This window comes from Hippoglossus stenolepis, chromosome 20 (genome assembly GCF_022539355.2).
Source record: "Hippoglossus stenolepis isolate QCI-W04-F060 chromosome 20, HSTE1.2, whole genome shotgun sequence".
Taxonomy (NCBI): Eukaryota; Metazoa; Chordata; class Actinopteri; order Pleuronectiformes; family Pleuronectidae; genus Hippoglossus; species Hippoglossus stenolepis.
Genome location: NC_061502.1, coordinates 6,821,995 through 6,843,884, shown reverse-complemented (window position 1 = coordinate 6,843,884; position 21,890 = coordinate 6,821,995). Strand labels below are relative to the sequence as shown.

At 42.9% G+C, this 21,890-nt stretch overlaps 1 protein-coding gene across 2 annotated transcripts; it reads right to left on the bottom strand.

The window, feature by feature from the left end:
• Positions 1–3,056: 3,056 nt before the first annotated feature.
• clic5b (chloride intracellular channel 5b) lies at positions 3,057–21,847 on the bottom strand. 2 transcript variants are annotated; one of them, XM_035143529.2, is made up of 6 exons: positions 19,974–21,847; positions 8,791–8,900; positions 8,577–8,702; positions 7,806–7,912; positions 7,413–7,594; positions 3,057–4,868 (listed from the first exon to the last, which is right to left on the bottom strand). In XM_035143529.2, the coding sequence occupies exons 1-6, from the start codon at positions 20,775–20,777 to the stop codon at positions 4,704–4,706; spliced, it is 1,494 nt and encodes a 497-aa protein (XP_034999420.2). In that variant the 5' UTR covers positions 20,778–21,847; the 3' UTR covers positions 3,057–4,703. The 2 variants fall into 2 exon arrangements, with proteins under 2 accessions (XP_034999420.2, XP_034999421.1); XM_035143530.2 differs by lacking the exon at positions 19,974–21,847 and adding an exon at positions 12,965–13,613.
• Between the last annotated feature and the right edge of the window lie 43 nt (positions 21,848–21,890).

Sequence of the window (21,890 nt, the reverse complement as noted above, 5' to 3'; positions counted from 1 at the left end):
CAGACACGGTTGCTCGTTTCCAACCGACTCCTCTCCAAAAGGCCAATCAGATATGTTTATTGTTATCTTATGCTTAAATTTGGGCCTGATTATTTAAATACACCGAACAAAAATGTCTTGATCAACCATCCAAGCTCAAACCGTGGGGCCTGCAGGCTCTCAGGCCACGACAGGCCCGTCCCTGCAGCCGACACATGGCTCCTCCGCCGCCGCTCCGAGACACGGGTCCGCGGTGCCAAGAACCCTCCCTGGTGAGGTCGTCAGTCTTACGCCGAAACCGCAGGCGTGCGCCAGGCAGATCAATAATCCCCCATCAGGCCTCACCACAAGTCACTCAAGCCTCCGAGGGCAGGCGAGCAGAGGGGGCCTGGTTGGAGGGGGGGGGCTGCAGAGAAAGTGATACTCTCCGAGATGCTCTGTGTCTCCGAGTGGAAGAGACGAGGACTCGTCTTCTGCTCGGCCCTGTCTCCGCTTTGAAACCGATCTCCTGTTATGACACGGTCCCTGTGCTCTGATTAGACGCTTCCTTCATCGGGCCTGTCGGCCCTCAGCCGTCACCTCGCCATGTGGATGCCACACGTCAGTCAGTCCCGCAGCGGTTATGAGGATGGAAGGAGGATTTCTGCTCAAATTATTTGTGCCTCAGATGCAGTTAAATTTCTAAGCTCTCGTTATACCTGGCGAGCTTTAGAAACCCAGAGAGCTGTTGAACCGATTTGTCCTTAAAGACTTTTCCAACTTGAATACCCTCAGGTAGCCAGAGCTGACATATGTTCTTACTCATTTTCTACGACATGAGAAAAAAATACAGCAGCATTAATTTCAAAAGAAAATATAATATTATAGTTTTAGTAAAAGTAAATGGACTTTATTTATGGAGAGCTTTTCTAGACTTATCGACCATTTAAACAGTTTACAGAACAGGTCCCATTCACCCATTCACACACAATTATATGCAGCACCTCAGGGGCAATTTGACTTTCAGCATCTTGCTCAAGATAACTTCAACAAGCAGATCAGTGGAGCCAGGAATCGAACCGCCAACCCTTCTAGTTAGTGAACGACCAGTCGACACAGCCACCCGATAGTTATTATGATGGACATTTTTTAAAATAATCATACATGAGGCACAGACTGAGGTTTTATATATTTATATATATATATATATATATATATAGTCTACCCAAACTAAGAGTCGGGTCCCACTGGGGGGGTCGCAACATGCTTTCAAGAAATTAGATACACCTCCTGTGATATTATATCTATACATATATTTATACATTCATCTATATATAATTATACACCATATAATATACTGCCATTAAGTATACTACAGTGAATTTATTTTGTATACCATACATGCTTATATACTTATAACAATATATATATGTATACGTCTATTTCAACATTATATTTTCCCAAATACAGTCCTCGTGAAATCCTTCTGTGCCACTGCACTTTCCTCAAGTTCCTCTCTATACAGACACTTTTTACGTAGTGAGTGTTGATATGTACATAATCTCAGTATTTTTTTATTTAACTTGTTGGTTTTATTCTTTTCTATTCTCTTGTCTCATTCATTCTGACAATCTGCTGCTGTACCAAGTGAAATTCCCCAGAGAGGGATCAATGAATCTTCTCTTCTCCTCTTTCATCTCATCTCATCTCATCTCATCTCATCTCATCTCATCTCATCTCATCTCATCTCATCTCATCTCATTTTATCTCATCTTAAATCCAGAGTCTGTGGCACCTTTACTTTGGTGTTCAGGGGTTGAAAAGTTCAGGACGCCCTGGTTTCATTTATGATCAGAATCTGAAGAAAAGAAAGGGGATTATATGATGCTATAAGATGTGGATAAAAAAGTCTCTGCTAAAACACATTCAGCAGTGAAGAAACATCACCTCAGGCTGAACCGTGTGTGTGTGTGTGTGTGTGTGTGTGTGTGTGTGTGTGTGTGTGTGTGTGTGTGTGTGTGTGTGTGTGTGTGTGTGTGTGTGTGTGTGTGTGTGTGTGTGTCTCCTGGGTACAATATCTAAGGTAAGCAGCCGCTGAGTTTGACTTGTTCTTGCTGAGGGGCACCGGGGCCTAACATGGCAGTATATCTCAAACTATGGGTCTGGCCCCTAATTGGATCACAGGTCTGTTTCTGGTGGGTCCTCACACGTCAAACGCACCAGTTTGTTTTAATCAGCTTGGCTCTCAAAGCGAGACTCAATTAACACAATTTATGCCCGAGCTGAAAAGGTTTAGTAAACCTGGCTTTAAAAAGTGCGGCGAGTGTGAGTCCCTGTCAGCCTATACACAGACTCCCCGTGCTGCGGTGGCCGAGCCAAGGCCAGCGACTGCTAGCTCCACTGGGAGTGTAATAACAGATTAATGTGGCGTGCCAGACCCCGTGACCAGACGTGTTTGACGTTAATGCTCCACTGTATATTATCCAGCTCGCAGAAATGTTGGATGTGAGCGATGGGATCCAAGGACAGGGATGTTTAGGTACTAATTACCAAACAGCAAGGCACAAGTCTCGCTCCATATTTCCTTACTCCTGTGGAAACACTAGGCAGGCTCCATTTATTTTCTTTGACTGTTGTTTCTGGCAAGGCCGCGTCTCAGTAAACACCACTCGCCCACCATTGTAAATCCGACAGGCGCAGATCTTTCAAGTTAGACTCCTTTGAGGAAAAATGGAGACAGATCGGATGGCGGTGCTCGGGTTTTCCGTCTTAATGAGAGAGTGGAGAAGAGGGATGGCGTTTGATCCCTGGCATGGAAGCCTCTATTTAAGCCTGTCAACGGTCATCACTCTAACTCTCTCTCCTTCCCTCTCCCTCGCTCTCTGTCATGGATGGAGAAACAGACCTGCACCACTGGATTTGATCAACTCTAGTCAGACACACTTAACCCTTTTTCGGGACTTCCAGGCCACGGCAGCGCCATCGCTATCGCCGAGACGCGCCGCTCACCCCACCGTCCCTCCCTCCTTGACGGCCTATAAGTATCAGTGTTGATTGATCACCTCGCTGGAAAAGAAAAGAAAAGGCAGAAGCAGATCTGTGAAAATATTATTTTATTTGTGGAGCTTCGCAATGAGCAAGCCCCTCAGTCATCATGCTCCAATTTCATTTCATATGTTTGTCCAAACCACACAAGAGCCTTATGGTTCTTCAAGGAAGTCTCGCTGTAGTTGCAGCCTGACACCACGCCAAAGACGATAAGCCCCCGAAAAACAAATTTCCATCCTCCTCTGACAATCCGTCCTGCTCCTAATGAAACTTTTGAACTTGAACTCTTGGGCTGTGGAAGTTGATGGACTCCCCTACGAGCAGAGGAAACGTGTCTGTGTGATGAGGAGCTGGAGGGCAGGGCTCCTGACCACGGTGGACCTGGCCTGGGAGATGCTTTTCATCGCTGCGCTAATGGCTCTCCAGCTAATCAGGCCTGATTGGGGCTGCTGAATAAATACACTCTCCATTCATAATGTCATCTGTAACTGGAGACGGAATCAATACCTTAGACCCAACACTAACAGCTCGAGGCAAAACCAAACCTCTCGGCTCCGGCTGCGATACAGTTTTTCTTTTGTCAGAATGAGTCCATCAGTGACGTTGGCGTGGACTTTCGATACTTCCAAATAAAGGCACATAGTTGACGATTTTTCATATCTTATAAAGATCAGGTTAAAACTATTACAATTTAATAAAACAGATTCGCGCAAGCAATTCGGAAACAAGCTTTTTTTTTGTTACGGACGCTCTCATCAGCAAGTTCTTCTTCGATTGTACTAGTGTCATCGAGCATTTTTGTAAGTTAATTAACAAGAACATTTTCCATTTTCACAAGATTAAAATGGATTAACAAGATAATTTTCTGTTTTAATGAGGACAAAATTCTGCTCTGTTTTTGAGGAATTAACAAGACATCTCAAAAGACAGACAGCGTTGAAGAAGACTTTTGAAACTTGAAATCATGCGGCTCCATTTTCCTTCTTGAAAACAGAAAATGTTCTCCTTGATTCAGAAAAACAGAGCAGATTGGTTTTTTTCTATTTGCTCCCTTATTTTTCAAATCAATCCTTCTTAAAAAACCAACCTCTTGGAAGCAGGAGTGAATTTATGAGCATAAACACCCAGAGTGATGTGAGACAGTCAGAGAGAATCTGCAGATCGCAACAGTCATATTCAGCAAACGATTAAGAGCATGAATCATAACGTTAATTTAAAAGGTGTCTACACAGGAGCCAGAACGTGACAATAAACACTGACTAGTCGTCTGTGGGTTTAGGAATAAATAAAGCGAACGAGCCTGACATCAGCAGCTAGTAAAACGTTTGGCCGCGTGGACCAGCGACGGAGTACGTATGAAAGAGAGCCTTGTGTTATGAACGCGGACAGACATGATCACGTTATGTCAGAAGTTTCACGGCAGCAAAATCTCAATCCGGTTTGAAAACTTGTGAATTGAAGTCGTAGATTTAGATATTCTGCTCCATTTCCGATTTGTAGTGTCTGTTCCTGCGTTTGCATCCATCACATCCGGACCTGCTAAAGACATCTGTAACATCTGCTCACTATCACGGACAGAAAACACAGCTACTTAGATAAATGTCGCTGAAGTAAAGGACAGTCACGTGTATTTGAAAGTGGTATTTTTTGGTGTGTTGTGCTTGGTAGTTTGTTTTCGCTCGGGCTCGATTGGCGAGTTACTTGGCCAGTCTCCTCGCCACGTCTTTGTAGGCCGTCTCGATCTCAGCGTCAGCGGCGCAGGTGTTGGTGAACTCGTCGTGCGAGTAGGCGTTCTTCAGATACCGCCACACGCCCGTCATGTCTGAGGGGATGTCGTAGTTGCGGTACTTCTTAGCGACGACCTGCAGCGGGGAAAAGAAGGCAAAGCTGTAACTCTAACGTAAACCTGAATGAAAAACTTCCATTATAATATCCGACATTTTTAAATCCCCCCCTCTCTCAGTTGGGAGTCAACCTGTAGCTTCAATTTGTCATTTCCATTTGTTTCCTGCTTTCTGTCAACCGGCCTCATTTCCTGCTCCGTCAGTTAATAAATGTAAGAATATATGAGTTTAAACAACCTCCCGGGTGTTTTCTGTGAAAGTGAGTGAGCACTAACAGCATGAGGACGTCTTTCAGAGGAACAGGGAGGAGATGTCAGAGGAGAATAATGCTCTGAGTCGCTGCACTTATTCGAATGCTTTCAAATGATATATATATAATTGTTGGGATCTGCAGTTCTCCTCCCTCCTTTTTCTCTCGTTTCTTGTTTTCCCTTCCCCCTGTGTGTCTGTCTCTCCCCCTGTGTGTCCTGTCTGTCTCTCCCCCTGTCGTGTCTGTCTCTCCCCTTGTCTGTCTGTCTCTCCACCTGTGTGTCCTGTCTGTCTCTTTTCCTGTCTGTCTCTCCCCTGTCTGTCCTGTCTGTCTCTCCCCTGTCGTGTCTGTCTCTCCCCCTGTGTGTCCTGTTCTGTCTCTCCACTGTGTGTCTGTCTCTCCCCTGTCGTGTCTGTCTCTCCCCCTGTGTGTCCTGTCTGTCTCTCCCCCTGTGTGTCCTGTCTGTCTCTCCCCCTGTCTGTGAGTGTGTGTGCTGCTACAGGTCGTACTCGATCCCGCCTCCTCCTCACCTGATCACACCTATTGTCAATCATCATGCAGTCAAGACCCTCCATATTTAAGCCTGCACCCGGTATTTATCAAATTGTCTGTTTCACCCAGAGGTAACGACTGTCCTGCCTTTTCGATCACGTTATGCTGCTATCGTGAGTCTGTTGGATTCTTCTGTTGCACGTTCTAATATTCATTAAATCTCTGTTAAACTTTCACTGGACCTCTGTGTCTGAGTTTAGCGTCTGGGTCCAGTTCTTGAGTTAAACTTAACGATGCTAATATGCTAATGTGTAGGAGGTATAATCTTTAGTGTTAGTTAATATTTGCTAAATGGTACAAAGTTCAGCTGAGGCTGATGGGAATGTCATTTAGGTTTATAGGTGTTTGGTCAACGTGAATTTTTAACTGTCTTCTAATGTTGTGAGCTGAAAAGTAAATGGGAGAGTGACTAAGAGTTAGTGCAGTTAAATCACCAGGGAAACATGAACCTCTGCAATCTATGAAATAGTTACTGATATTTCAGTCTGGTCCAAAGAGTTGAAATGACAGGACGCAGGTATAGAGGGTGTTGTACATCATATAACTTGCAAATACTGCAAAGACCTGCAAGCTATGCCAGTACAGTAATATGTACAATCAGAGCTAGTGTCAATCAGTGGCAGGATGTCACAAAGTACATTTACTTTGTTTTCAGATACTTTTCACGTTTACTCCATTTCATAATATCTGTACTTTCTGCTCCACTACATTTTTACAGAGCATCGTGTTGAATGTTCATATTATTTTTTTATATCTTTAAAGGTCTTTAATAACCAGAGGGAAACGGGTCCACTGATCCAATCAGGGTGGACAGGTAACATTAGACCCCGCCTCCTGTAGCAGCAGCACTCACTGCTGAAGAAGAAACACCTGATATGGATTCAGAAGAGAACTCAGTCATAATGATGTAGTCGAGAGCTGCATTACTCGGCAAGTACCTTTACTTTTAATACTTAAAGTATATTTTAAAGCAAGTACTTTTACAGAAGTAGACAAGTTAATGTATTTAACTTCATTTACTTGAGTACATTTTTGTCTATTTTACTTGTGTAAAGTATTTGAGGACTTCCTCCACTCGTGTAAATTGTCAACTCAGTCATGCTTTTTTAAATTTTCCTCCTTCATGACCAAAGAAACAACTTCTCTTTGATTCTGTGGGACTGAGACCAAAATGTACTTTTACTGGTCACATAAATACTGGAACTATCTCACACTGCCACCATCAGGATGATGTTTAGCCATCATAGCTCAACAACAATCACTTTTGTGAGGAGGATGTTTATTTGATGATTCTTTTGAACTGTTTTATTATGAAATATAGCTTCATGTTGTTTCTATTGGTGGTTTTATTATGTCTGTGTTTACTTCCTGTGTTTTTGTGATCATGGGAGGCACTGTGGTGCGGTGGGTAGCACCTCACAGCAGGAAGGCTGTCGGTTTGGATCCCAGTTCAGCCGAGGTCTTTGTGTTTGCATTCTCTCCCTGTGCCAGCAATTGGAGAATTTAAATGGACAATAGGTGTGGAATGTGATTTAAGATGTGCCAGCGACCTGACCCGGGTGTACCACGCCTCTCGCCCAGTGTCAGCTGGCCCCAGGCCCCACATGACCCTGAAAGGATAAGCTGTATATAGATAATGGATGGATCTTTTAGCAATTGGCAGTGGTTTGTTGTCGATGAATAAATTGAATATTTGACCTTTGGAACAACAAAAAAACAATTTCAACTTCAATTGACTGTATTTGTAACACTGTGTTCACCTTGACTATGTGCAGTTTAGGCAGCAGGTTGCAATCTGCCAGAGTGAGCTCGTTCCCGTCCAGGAAGCACCGGCTGGAGCCCTTCTCCTCCTCCATGCTGTCTGCATCGATCTCATCTGGCAGGGGGCTGTTCAGGTAGTCGTCCAGCTTCTTCAGGGCCCTGGACAAACCCTTCTCTAGAACTAATCACACACACAAACACACACAGGAATAAATACAGTTTGACATAACCTGTGTGGTGATAACCTCACTAGGTGGCAGCAAAGCAAACGCTCTGAGTTCCAAACACTGGACTCTGCTACAGCCTAGTGGAGGAATGAGATCATGGCTGTCACATGTATTTTTTCCATCTTGTTCTGTGTGAGTGTGTAAAAGACAGAGTGAGCAGCCCACCAGCATTGGCCTCCAGTTTGGTGTTCTTGATGTAGGCTGAGAACTTGGCAAAGATGTCATTTCCAGCTGTGTTGGACTCTCTCTGCTTGGCGGCCAGTTTGGGATACCTGAGCAGACGGAGGGGGGGACGGAGACGCAGTCAGGAGAGAACATCTGGAGAGCATTAACACCTGGGCTGGAGCTCAGCTCAGACTAAAAACGTGTTACACACTCAAAACCATGTTGGCCGCCCGCCTCCTTGAGTTTCTCACAGTAAGGTCCATTTATAATGTAAAAAACTTTACAGGCCATAAAGAGAGATTTAGTTAATCTGACGTTTCGCTCCCACACACTGACTCAGACTTTTTTCTTTGTTAATTTACAATAACAAAACACAAGAAATAAAATATGTCTCGCTTTTGCTGAAATTACACAAAGGTTGTCAATGAGGCAAATATATTTGGATTTGTTACGTTTTGTATCTGGGACACACACACACACACACACACACACACACACACACACACACACACACACACACACACACAACATCATTCAGCAAGGATTTACAGCAGCCATAAACAACAAACAGTTGTATCAGTTAACATCAGTCCTCATCAAATGCAGCTCTCTTTTACTAGGCCAAAATGTTTCCTGTCCTTTCAACAGTGCTGCTGTAGTGAAATAAATCTAGCTCAAAGTAGTGTGTGTGTGTGTGTATGTTTGTGTTCAGTCTGTAATATAATCTTGATACTGTAAACTACATGTCGTAAAACCTTCCAGCGGAATTACTTTGGGGGACTGAGCATTTCCTCCAGAAACTCCTCGATCTTGTTGATATCGGTCTTGACCTCCCCGTTGAAGGTCAGGAAGGGAGGGTGCGTCCCCGGGGCCAGGTTGTGCAGATCTGCCGGCTTCCTGCAGAGCACACATTGGAGAGAAGTGTGTCGTCAAGAGGAAGCTGTGTAGGTGTGCTATCAGGTTGGGACTTTTCTGTGTAACTGACCTCTTGAGGTCGACGGTAGTGACGTTGAACACGACTCCTTTGAGCCAGAGGATCATGAAGAGGCGCTGGGAGAAGGGACAGTTTCCGATGCTCTCTCCATCATTGCCGGCCTGCACACGCACACAACGTGACAATACATGAGTCAGGGCGAGGAAATACGACACATAGTGGAAATGTTACATGCAAACACACGACTCATAATAAAACCTGTGACTGTGATGCTATGGTCACAAGGTTACAACCTTCCTGCTAATAATTAAATCCATATTTGTATTGGTGATCGTTATCTTGACTGTTATCTTGTTATCTTGTTATTTGACTAGTGAGGTTGTTAAGAGACGTGTCAGAGGTTGTGTAAATGTGATTCAACGCATAAACACATCACATCAGCTTACATGAGGACGAAGGAGTCAAACCAAAACTACACTCTGGGAATCTTCTCACTCGTACTGATCGTGGATACAGAGACTGACTGAGTGTTGCAACTTATAAATACTTATCTACAAGTAATGTGCTGCATACAAAATGTCACTTGTCACTCAAGTTGTATGCGTCCACCAGCCAGTGCAGTTTCTATGAACATATTCCTAGATAGTTTTTTTTCATATAAGTGTCACTGTAACCTTTACCTTTGACAACTGAAACACCATAACATGAGGTCATTGTGACCTTTACCTTTGACCTCCAGGCACCAGAATCCTATTTTCAAAGTTCATCTTTGAATTCAAAGGTTGGACCTCATTTGAAGACATTCCCTCAAGTTGATCTTAAGATATCATGTTGAAGAAAAAACATGAACATACTTTGTGAGGCCACCGTGACCTTGACCTCTGACCTTTGACAACCAAAGTCCATTCATCCTTGAGTACAAGTGAATATGAAGTTTATAATAATGCATCATATTTTTTAAACCGCTTCATATGTCTTGTACATCTCACTAAAGCTGTCAGATGAATGGAGTACAATATAATATTCATATAACAGCATGAAATAGAAAAACACAAATAAAGAAGTAGCTCAAATTAGTACAGAAGTTTACAGCAGAGGCTCCAAACTTTTCTGCCCACAACCCCCAAAATAACTGCGCCAGAGACCTGCGACCCACATAATCCCAAAGGACATTGATTGGATAAAAGAATTCACCTACGTGCACATGTAAAGAAAATCAGAGGGCAGATGATTATTTGCCTGGTTATATCTTCATTTTAATAGTACTTTTGGAATGATAATGGCTAAAATAAGATATCGAGAAATTGTTTTTGTTCCTAAAGATTTGGCAAATGGCAGCAGCACAATCTTGCTGTCAGGTAAAAGCATTCGACCAAACAGAACTTTTATATTTTTACAGATGGTTTAGCAATGAATTCATCAAGTTCTTTGGCATTTTAAATTTGAACCATCATCTGAAGATAGAAATAAATAAAAGAATAAGAGTTGTGACAGTGACGCTGCTAAAAGAATCACTTCCTCTCCACCGAATGGTTTCTTCCCCACGTGTTGATATCGTGTGTCAGCGAGTATAGATGCTCAGCAGAGCCCCAACACTGACAGCTGATCCACTGGCCCAGCTGAATTATACATAGCCATTCCATCAGCTGGTTCACTGGCCACTGGGCCACAGAACGCAGGGTCAGAGCTGTCGGCCTGCACACACAGCACATGTCAGAGCGAGAGCAATGACCTCGAGGTCAGCCAGGGGAGCAGGGATTTAACAAGTGGAGTAATTCTTCCCTCATTTCATGCATTCATGATTTGGAAATTCAAACTCTCTTTAGCCAATGAGTTTCATTATGTGCAATTTAATTATTAATCATTAAGGTAGATGCCATTAAAGTACCAGCAGTCACAAAAAGATATGTCAGTCAGTGCATGTTCCGACCAGCAGACTGCAGCTCCGAGCAAACACCAGAAAATACAGAGCTGCCAGCCTGAAAGTAGCTGAGCCGACTGTATGCACAGCAGCCACCGCTGTCATGCATGTGATGCTTCTGTCTGTGCATTGTTATGGCTGCGCTCAGCAGCACGGCCGTAACACAATACACAACCGCTTATAATAGCCAATCAACATCTAGAACATGGAGGACAAAAGCTGTCTCATACACAGACACACACACACTGGGCCCTGTGGGCACCAATAACGTGAGTGACTGGAGCCACTGAGTGATGTGATGATGAGCAGGGACCACTGGAGGCAGCGTCACTTCATATGATCCATCACATACATATTCATGTATATTACACTGTAACTGGAGTTTTGTTTCCTTAGTCTGTCACACATGTTAACCAGAAAGAAGAGAGCATTCCTCCTCCGAGACCCAACATTCTGCTTATGAAACCACATTTAAATTCACTGGATCTGCGCCTAATTGCACAAACTCACAAACCTCAGTCCCCTAAACATGCCTGATTTTTTCCATCAAGATCCATAAATTATTCTCTGGGAAATCAAGGAAAGTATTAAAAACTGTTAAAGAAAGGGAAAAGAAATTCCTGGATCCGTCCCCTGATCCGGATCCACACCAAAATGTAATGGGTTCTTATTTGGGCCGTTTCCCACTCATTCACAAAATAAATTCAAGTTGTTGTAATAAGAGATCAGAGTAATAATTTGAGGAAAAGATATTATATGTTGCAGTTGCAATTCCTGTATGTAGTTTTCTTTTCTCAGGTAGTTGGCAGTAAAACTTTATAGAGAATTATGCTTCTAAAGAGGAGAAGACGCACATCCTAACTTTTACTCTTTTATGAATTGGCCAAACCTCAAACACACTGCATCCTACTGCACCCATTCATTCTTGTACCCATGGGTGCCCAACACTGCCCAGTAAACACACAAATGTTTCAGACTCCACATCTAAGAATAGATCCTCACTCTCCTTAAGTAGAGTTCAAATAAGAAGATTAAACTGTGCAGTCAATCATATTGTGTTGTGCTGTGTTGAATAGAGTGTACAGTCTAAATGCAGAGCGGAGCTAAGGGGATAAAACGATGTGCAGCTATGCTGGATGGTCGTCAGTCCATGTAGGTCACATGTCAGACGGCAGCATGAGGGGAAAAGTAATCTCAGGGTTGCAGCTGCCATGGAAACCACTCGGTATACATGTACGTCCTGCTCTGTACGACAGTTTACACAGAGTCAACAGTGAGTTTCATTAACCACGACATGTAATGAGAAGGTGACGGCTTTGAAACTAAATGCGAGACGGAACACAAATAACACAGGTGGAAGGTGAATCTAAAGGCTGATGTCAGTGTGTGTGAACTTTACGTCACCTAGCTGACTGGTTTCCTAGGAGGTGGATGAGCTGAAGGGAACCAGGATGCTAATTGGGTCAATGCATGCAGGCACCAACATCAGCGTTCCCACCTGCTTCCACCTCACCTGCCTCAGGTACATTCATCTGCCTCTAACCTTCCTCTAGGGGCCCGATATGTGCATCTAAGAGCAAAACAACACTTGTACATCTGCTGAGTGAGACGCTTCCATGCTGGTATTCTTTTCTGTTTCGCTCTAGTTGAGGTGACACTTTTATTTTCATTTGAATTAGGCCAACGGTGCAGTGCAAAAGTCTAATGACAACATCTCAGTTGATTTTCTTTTAGTTTATCATCGTTATGATCTTATCAACAATCTAAATCATGTTCTAATCTTTTTTTACTCTTTTCTCATCTTTTCTCATATTTATATTGTATTTGTGCTGCTTTGCTGTGTGGTCTTCAATTAGCTTTTAATTGTGTTTTGAATGGTACAATATAAATTAAGTTTATTATAATTAGTAGTAGCAGTAGTATTGTTGTTGTTATTGTTATATCCTATCACCAACTTAACCAACAAATGAATTAAGTTTGTTCAATGTAAAGTTAACAAGTTATGTAAACACAATTGCAAACTTAAATTCGAAACAACCTGATCCATTGGTGTTTTACCAATTGCCGTTATTTTTTAAGTTGTTCCAACAACCATCAAGACGCAGCTTCAGTATCACTGTCGCAACAATCCCGGGTCAACATGGAGCACAGTGTGCCGCTGTAACTGAACCTGCACTATTGAGTTACATGAGCTTTCCACAGCACACACTGATGCTGCAGGTAAAAAACTCTCCTGACACACCGCTTTCATCTGCCATCTAAAACTTAGAAATACTGTAAATAACATCTCTGTCTCTGTCTTACCTTGACAAACAGTTCGATATCGGGATCTCTATCTTGACCTTTTGCGGACATGACGTCTAATTCTGGCTGTAACCTTCTTTCTTTAGTGTTTGTTTTATCTGCAGTCCTTTGTTTTTCCTTGGAGATCTACATCCTCCAGAAAATAAGGAAAAAACCCAGATATCCTCTCTGATGATGAGGGATCCTCTCTTGTGACACCTCTGTTTCTCTCTAGGTTTCAAAATGTCCACCTCTGTCTGGTCGCGTGAAGTCTTTTCCTCCCTGGTGTCTGTCCTGCAGGTGAGGCTGAGAGTCGGTCCAGGTGGCAGATGCAGCCCTGAGCTCTGATTTAGACACAGATGCAGAGCAGAGCTGCAGCTCTCACTGACACACAGTGGGAAACAGGTGTCGGTGTGTCATCTATACCAGGGGGTGGAGCCCCATCTCTCTTCCCACCACGGCAACCAAACAACCCATTCACACATATCACTACTCTATCTGTCCCTTCTTTCACAAACTGCTCACCTCACACTTTTATTTTTCATTATTTCCCATCATAACATGTGGTTTATTTGCTTCTTTTGGTCAGGCTAGGTTGTGGAAACTTTCTCAAGCACATCTTAAACTATCAAGATGTGTGTGGTCTGTATTTACATAGAACTTTTCTAGTCTTGATAGCCACTCAAAGTTTTTTACAGTACAGTTTGCCATTCTTCCATTTACACACAAATTCATACACTGCATCTATGTGCAGCACTTTCTCTATGACACGCATACACTGCCAGCACAGCCGTCAGGGGAAACTGGAATCAAAATGCTGACCCTCTGATTAGTGGACGACCCGCTCTACCTCCTGAGCCACAGCCACCCCTAATATATCAAACACTATCATAACATGGCCTGAGGAACATTAGTGTTGCTTTTTTGTTTCTGTGGTTGCCTCTCTGTCAGTATGCATGAACAGCAGCGTTCATAGTTAATGTGCGTTCACACAAGAGAACAGCACAGGTTATATTTGATCACCAGTTAGAGACCTGGAGAAGATTCCTATTTGAATCATTGATGCTTGGCTTTGGTTTTAAGGCAGGAATTGGCGTTCGTTTACAGCCCTATGTAGGGCAACACAAATAAAAAGGCAGGTCTGTCTGGAAAAGTCTTCATCTGGACTTAGTGAGTAAATTGGGTGGCGCTCACTGTTTGGCTTACTGTGTCAGGTACACCCAAGAAAAAAAGACTCATCAGCTGTCAATGTGACAGTTAGATAAAAGCACAGAGAGAAAAAAGAGGCTTTTCAAAGCTGGTTCTATTTATAGAGCAGCCCCCTCTCCTGGCAGACAGAGCAACATGCAGCAGGAACCAGTTACTGGGCCACTGTGCAGGGAAGAGCTCATTATCAGCGTTAATGAGGGAAAAGTTACGTTTCTAAATGTTTTATTTTAGGTTTGGCTTCTCAACACACACTAATGACTTTTTTTCAGATCTAGATCTCATTCCATTGTCTTTCAGCTACTAAATGTGGCATCAAAAAACAGGAACGCTCATGTAAATGTATATCATTTCCTTGCATTTTGAAGATACTACTCTCAAGTGTGTCCACATAGCTACATGACCTCCTGTACACGGCCCCTTGTAAAACTGCAACTCCTTTTGTCATGATTCTATGTGTTACGGCCTGTGTGTGTGTGTTGTGTTGTTGTTGTTGTGTGTATGTGTGTGTGTCCTGTCTTATGTTGCAGGCTCCTGTTTTGGTGGCAGTTGGAGGACATCAGTGAAGTGGAGGCAGCTGACCAATGCCTCTCAGAGAGAATATAAAAGACCAGTTCCTGCCAGTCCTACTAGATGAATTTGCCATTTTTGTTAAATAAAATCTCTTTGTTTTAGTCGAAGCATCATGTGTCTTCCATTATTGGCTGTGGTCTCAGAGCTGGGCCGTAACCTCTCTTCAACCTTTGAGGAGACTTGAAAACTTTGGACGTTCTTTGTTTGGAACTTTTTATGAACCTTTAGATTTAATCTTCTTTAGAACCAATGTTGTGTTTGTGAAATTGTTGTCATCCTTGCGTTCAGTATTTGGATTTGTGTCTCAAGTTATTTGTACCTTAAGATTATCACTACCTGTTGTATGTTGTACTTCCTGTTTGAGAGCACTTCACTTCCTGTCTTTGTTGAATACCTTCCTTGCTTTGATTAGTGTCACCTGTGTGTTTTCCTTGGTTCTCTGTCAGGTTTCTGTGAGCGTACCAGCATCTTCCCAGTGTTGTTTTTTCTCGGTACCTAGCTACGTTTATCGACTGTGCTTTTTGCGTTTTGGACACATCTGCCTGATCTGACTGCTCACCCAACTCGTAAGTCTGCCTAAACACAATGAATTGGAACTGTCCTTGTGGGAAGTCCTGCATTTGGTTCAACACATATTATCAGTCTTGACAACATATTTCAAAAATCCTCACATCGTTAGATAATAAACAAGATTTAACAACATAATTAATAATTTTTTCTACCCTTTGCTGGCTCTGTTGTGATACTGAGAATACAGAGCTAACTTTCTTACGGCTAGCTGCTAGCTCCAGCTCTGGTTGTCGGTGTGTGTGTGTGTGTGTGACGCTTTTTGTAAAGCATGTTGCTGCAGTTATGTGGTGCAATTCCAGATGTTCTGTGAGAGCTGTGGTGATTCTCCCTTTTGAAATTTGTGTCCCATCAAAACTTTATTAGAGCCGTTATTTTTTTATGTTAATAAATACATTGTGTTGCTTTAATTGTGAGCTGTAGAGATGCTTGCAGGCAGATTGTTGCTACCTTACACCAAGCTACCTTAGACAAGGCTCCTTCCTGTTGATGCTAGATTCCCCTTTTACCCTTCATTCATTCTTTACGCTAAGTTTTATTCTGTTATGTTGTCTCTTTATTTCACTGTTTTTCATATTCACTTTGATGATAAGTTATTATTCTTTATTCCGTGTGCTGTGGTTGTGAGTTCTGCACATTGAGTATGAGCTGTTTTTGGAATCCTGACATAAACCAGCAAGATTTGTTGATCAATGATCTTAAGAGGTTGAATTTTGTCACCTTCTCACTGAACCATGCTGCTTTTTCACCTTGGTTCCAGTCTTTGTGCTAATCCTTTGCTGACTATATCTTTATAATCACCATACAGAGGTAAGAGTGAGATTGTTTTTTTCTCTTTATCAAACCAGTGATTAATCATATCCCCAAATGTTCCTGTAAGATTTTCTTAATACTTAATGACTGTCAAAACAACAACGGTTTAGCGCTTCTCTTTTTTGTCCTCTTGGGACAAAGGGAAGCACAAATCACTGACTTGTTGGGTTTAATCATTCACTCGAACATTTTGTACCTTTTGTGCTAAGGTGGAGGGGAGTGTTTGAACTCTCCAACAATACACACTTCCAAAATGTGACAGTCTCATCAATATGTGCATTGTCTTGTGTTTTTTAAACTGACATGAACCATCAGTGACGTCATGTATATGATGTTATGTCCATCCTAACTTTGACTAAAGTTTTTCTACCGTACAGTATGAAAACTGGCTGCCCACTGTGAGAGTGTTTGTTATTGTTAATGGTGATAACCTATCCTGTGGTGGCCTGCTTCATCAAAGACAGCAGGGGAGGAGTCGTATAAACTTTTAGCTCAGATAGATGATCTCCTAACTGCCTTTCCTGCATTTATAGCACCGACTGGTCTGGTTTATGGTGAGCGTTGAAGATTAAACAGTTGGGAAATCCACCCACAAATGGGACTCGCTCAGATAGGAAGGCCAGATAGGGAGTAGAGGACGGCGTGGTATGTGGAGTAGGGGCCATGTGTGTCGTCACTTCCCTGGTGAATGACTGTTTTTATCATAATGGTGATATAACAGCGTGAAGATAAGCATATCTGCTGCATGTGCGGACTTGTCCTTTGTAATGTGTTAACATTAACATCTGCACTGAGGGAAACGTTACACCTGGGTTAACGCACCAACTTGGCAAGACAGCGAAGTGAGAGAGCGCCTTAGTTGCTGGTGCGTCTGTGACGTCCAGCATGACGCACCGGGGGGAAAACAGAGAGCCAAACTTCTCTACTATGGGAAAAAAGTCAATAAACTTTTTTGGTCTGTTTACCTGCATCTAATTCTGTTGTAATAGCTGTGAGAATCAGCAGCCAGGACAAATATGCAGTGATCAGCCGCCACATAAACTCATTGCCTGTTTTAATAGTACTTACTGCCTGGCTTGATTTGTTAAAGCTGATCGATGTATGATACGCGAGGAATAAAATGTCTGTACAACTCAACATAAGATTCTTATTCCGTATTCTTACTGAGAATGTTCAAACTCACAACATTGGGCATTCAATATGTTGTTCTTGGGATTCTTCTCAAAAACAACAGCTAAAAGACCATTACTCTTTCTGGAGTTCAGCCCAGAGTTTTGATCATTTCAAGAAAATCGCTTTCAGGTCACATTGTTGCAATTTGTACATATTTTATATAACCATGTTTTTTGCTGATACCATTCACAGACGATTTTAAAGCTCAGCATGAATTACTGCTGTCGTTTCCTTTGCCGAGCTCCTTGATTCCAGTCCACTGACTCAATCAGCAAAGTGACCCCTGCCTGCGTTGATAGTAAACCTCGCAGATCAGCTCTATCACAAAAGCAGCAAAACACACACAGTCAGATTTGCTCAGCCATGGAGTTCACCCCTGGTTTATATGGCCCTTGAGAAAACGAGTTAATTATTACATCAGGTTGCCACCAGATAAAGTCCCTGACAATGGCTGTGTCACACACAGATTCCTGCTTCGGACATTTCTTACTGAAATCACTGGTGTTGTCATAGATATTTCGGAATAAACTTCTCTTATGGTTAAACATTAGTCACTAGTCACTAATGTTAATTTTATTCAACTTAAAAGACCTCTAGTTAAGCCTCAATAGTGTACGCTCTGGCAATGTTTAATTGACAAATCTTTTCACACAGTATTTAAATATTATTATTGTTATTATTATTCAACATTACTAGTTCTGATGTGTTTTCATTTGATTTTAATAGAGTACGTTTTGCTTTTATCTAATAATTACCTTCACCAAAGAGGTTTTCATTGGCCTTTGTTTGTCTGTTTGTCAGCAGGATTACTCATAAACTACTGAACGGATTTCCGTGAAATGTGGTGGAAGGTTGTGTTGTGTGTCAGGGAAGAATCCAGTGAACGTTGGTGCTGATCAAAAACAGGGGGCTGATCCAGGATTTGACCAATTTCCCAATTCTTTGATCTTGATGAAAACAAATCAGGCATATTTAAGGGAATGACATAAGTGTGTAAAATTTGATGCAGCTTGATTGAATTATAAGAGACAGTTCGGCCTTGGGGAGGTGTGCACATGTTTTCCCTTTTTTAAAAAAAATGTTTTTAATATGACCTACAAAATTAAACCAGAGGGTCATATTTCTTCAGTGTGGACATAACAAATTAAATGTATTCAGATTTGCATCGTGACTGTGAAATACCGTTTATTCAATTACAGTGGCACTTCAGATTATTTGATATGATTATCGTATTGTGACCTCGTAGATTAATGTACTGTATATTTTTGGCTAGGTAGTTTCATGATTTCATAATTTCATAGTTATTACGCTGTTTGATGGTGTTTCTGAACATATATGCACCAATCTTATACATGCAACACATATGACAGGTAACCCAATACTGTGGAAATCAACTTCAGTTTCAAGCATGCATGTGTGCAGGAGAAAAGGATGTGAACTGTTTTATTGTCGTCTTATCCGCTCATTACGTTGTAATATAACACATAATCAATTTTCTTTATCTGCAAACACATAATGTGCCAATTGGCTGATAGGATGATAACTAAAGACTACACCTTACAGTGTCGGTGCTCCGTCAAGAACCAACACTAACGCCAGAGAGACATGAAAGTTCCCAGCACAGTGAGGACTAGACGGTACAAGACTTTAGACAAACGTTCCACAACACAAACATTAGTGAAAAGACGACTTCACTGCAGGTGCCTTCTTGTCTAATACCCAGAGCCGACCTTTCCTAAAAGCCAATTTAGCAGCTGCTTGAGGCCCCACAGCCACCTGTGAAAGTGAACTTAATCTACACAGTGTGTTCAACAATAAGTAAAAAATACATAGATTACATTGCATAAAAATGTTGACAAGATTGACTTTATGTATGATTTAACTGTAACATGTACATCTTTTAAGACCGGTGCTACGTCTGAGTGCTTCTCCCTTTAAAGTCGGATGAGACATGTACGTCTAATACACAATATCAGCGTTTTCAAGACATATGACCGATGAAATACACTGAGATTCACTGTCCTACTCTGAGAAAGGCAAAATGCATTGTGGGAAATGTAGTTCTTTTGTTCATACTCTCAGCCATTTCAGTCAGCTCTTCAGAAAGCCCTCAGGTTTTAGGGGATCGTTTTCAAACAGCACTTAGGTTTTCCAGTGTGTTCTTAGTGCCTTAGGTCTTCATAGGTTAATAAGGGTTGTAAGTGTATACTTTAGCTTGTTCTATAATTACTTTACTGTATCACAGCAAGGCAGGGCCTGATATCCTCCATCAGGGCCCTATGAACAGCTCCAATATCTCACTAAAGGTGACCTGGCCTTTGCTATCAGGTCCCACAACTTTGGAACTCCCTGCCTGGAGATCTCAGGCAGGCAACATCAGTATCTTCTTTTAAATCTCTTCTTAAGACTCACTTTTATCGTATGGCTTATGTTTAACTATTGCTATTCATCTTTAATTTCAAATGGTCTTATCTTGCTTGTTTTGTAAAAAAATATTTTGATTCTTACAATTCAGTTTTATTGTAAAGCACTTTGTAATTTTGTTTTTGAAAAGTGCTATATAAATAAAGGTATTATTCTGCTCATGGCCCCCAGATGAGACCTTGCCGGCCGAGCAGGTTTCTCATTGACACTTACAGAAGATGGACCTGGGTCACCACGCTTCACTATGTCCTGCTGACCTGTGTGTGGTTCTTACCCTGACGAACAGAGCGATGTCCGGCTGGCCGGGGTCAGCCGGGGCCGCGCTGCTCTCATCCAGGCTGACGCTCTCCAGGGTTTTCAGGCTGTAGTCGACGGACTCCTCCGGCTTGGTGTCGGTGTCGGGGTGGGTGTAGGCCATCAGCATCCCGTCCTCTGCGGTATCCTTCTCCTCAGTCTTCGGTTGGATCGGCGGGTCCTCGCACGGGTCTCCGGGGGAGGCGGAGGAGGCCGAGGAGGCCGAGGAAGAGGCCGATGAGCGCCTTGACGCGTCGTGCGCCTCGCCGTTCACCTGCTCCACCACCGTCACCTCCGGCTCCACCGCCACCGTCGGCCGGCCCATCGTCACCGCCACCTCCGGCTCCACTGCCGGCTCCATCGTCACCGCCACCTCCGGCTCCACTGCCGGCTCCATCGTCACCGCCACCTCCGGCTCCACCGTCGGCTCCATCGTCACCGCCACCTCCGGCTCCACCTTTGGCTCCACCGTCACCGCCACCTCCGGCTCCACCGTCGGCTCCACCGTCACCTCCACCACCTTTGGCTCTGCAGCTCCCTTGTCTTTCCCCTCATCCTCGTCGTCGCTGGATGAAGAGGACGAGCTGCTGTGTCTGTCCCCGTCCCTGATCTCCAGGTAGTCCGAGGAGCAGCTCTCTCCCTCGGCAGGGGCGTGGACCTGCACCGCGCTGAGCAGCTGCGCCTTCGCCTCACCTGAGCCCTCAGACTTGGTCTCCGAGTCAGGACTGTCTGCTCCATCCCGACGCTCCTCATGCACATGTCCCTCAGCCACTGTGTTCTCCATGATTGGGTTTGTTTAAATGTTGTTTCTAAGACCAGAGCGGAGGTTTTAGTGAGGAGGGGAAGAGCTGCAGTGGTGGTACACGGTCCGCCTGCCTCTGACTGACTGAGCACAGGAGCAAATTCCAGCGTTAACTCATAAAAGACCTTTGGTCCTGCGAGTTAACATGTGATCAGAGGCCTGTGCTTTCAAGGACATCTGAGCCTGACCTCAGGTAGAGTCTGATGCCTTGTTAGTGCAGCACAAATTCACTTTGTACTTGTATTTCAGTTTCATTTCAAAATCGAAAATGCCAGTGTTTGTCCAACTTTAATTTCAAGTTTTGGAAAGTTAGTGTCTTGTTTTGTAGTAAACACAAACTACAGATTTCAAGTCATCATGGACACTTTTGTTGAAGTAATAAATTAGCTTGATTTGTTGATACAACTAAAAATTTTACCTTAAATCCAAATAATCAATATTTTTGAAGGGACTGTGCAAAAATGATTAGGAGCAACTAAGGGGTGTTGTGTATTTATTCTTTTTTGCTGAGATCACATGAACACCTGTTTATTTAGAGGCCCTTTGCTCAGCTATGAAGTGGCGCCCTCTAATGTGCACACATGGGGATTATGATCTGTTTCTTATTTTGTTTGTCAGCAGGATTATGCAGAAAACTATCTCGGAGCCCATCGGCTATCATCTGGACAAATTGGCCTTTGGGGGCAACAACCAATATTTTATGGAACAGAAAATAACTGCCTTTCATTCGCCTTCCAAATATTTTTGGCTAATCTCATATTGATCTCCCCACGGACTGTTTACCTGCGTACAGCCAAATCCTGCTCAAACTAGAGAGGGAAACCAGAAGGCTTCCTCCCCCCGAATCTTGTCCCTCGCCCACAGATTCTGCGTATTCATATACTCAATGTGTTTATGATGCAAAATCATCATTTTGGTGCCAATCCAAATAGGGGGATCCAAGATTTTGTTTTCACTGTTGCCATCTTTTTGAAACAGGGCATTGTTTGACATTTTTACAGATTTCCCAGGGAGATTTTGATGAAAAAAAATCTGACATATTTAGGGGACTGATATCTTTGATTGTGTGCAATTTGTTGTGCATCCAATTTAAAT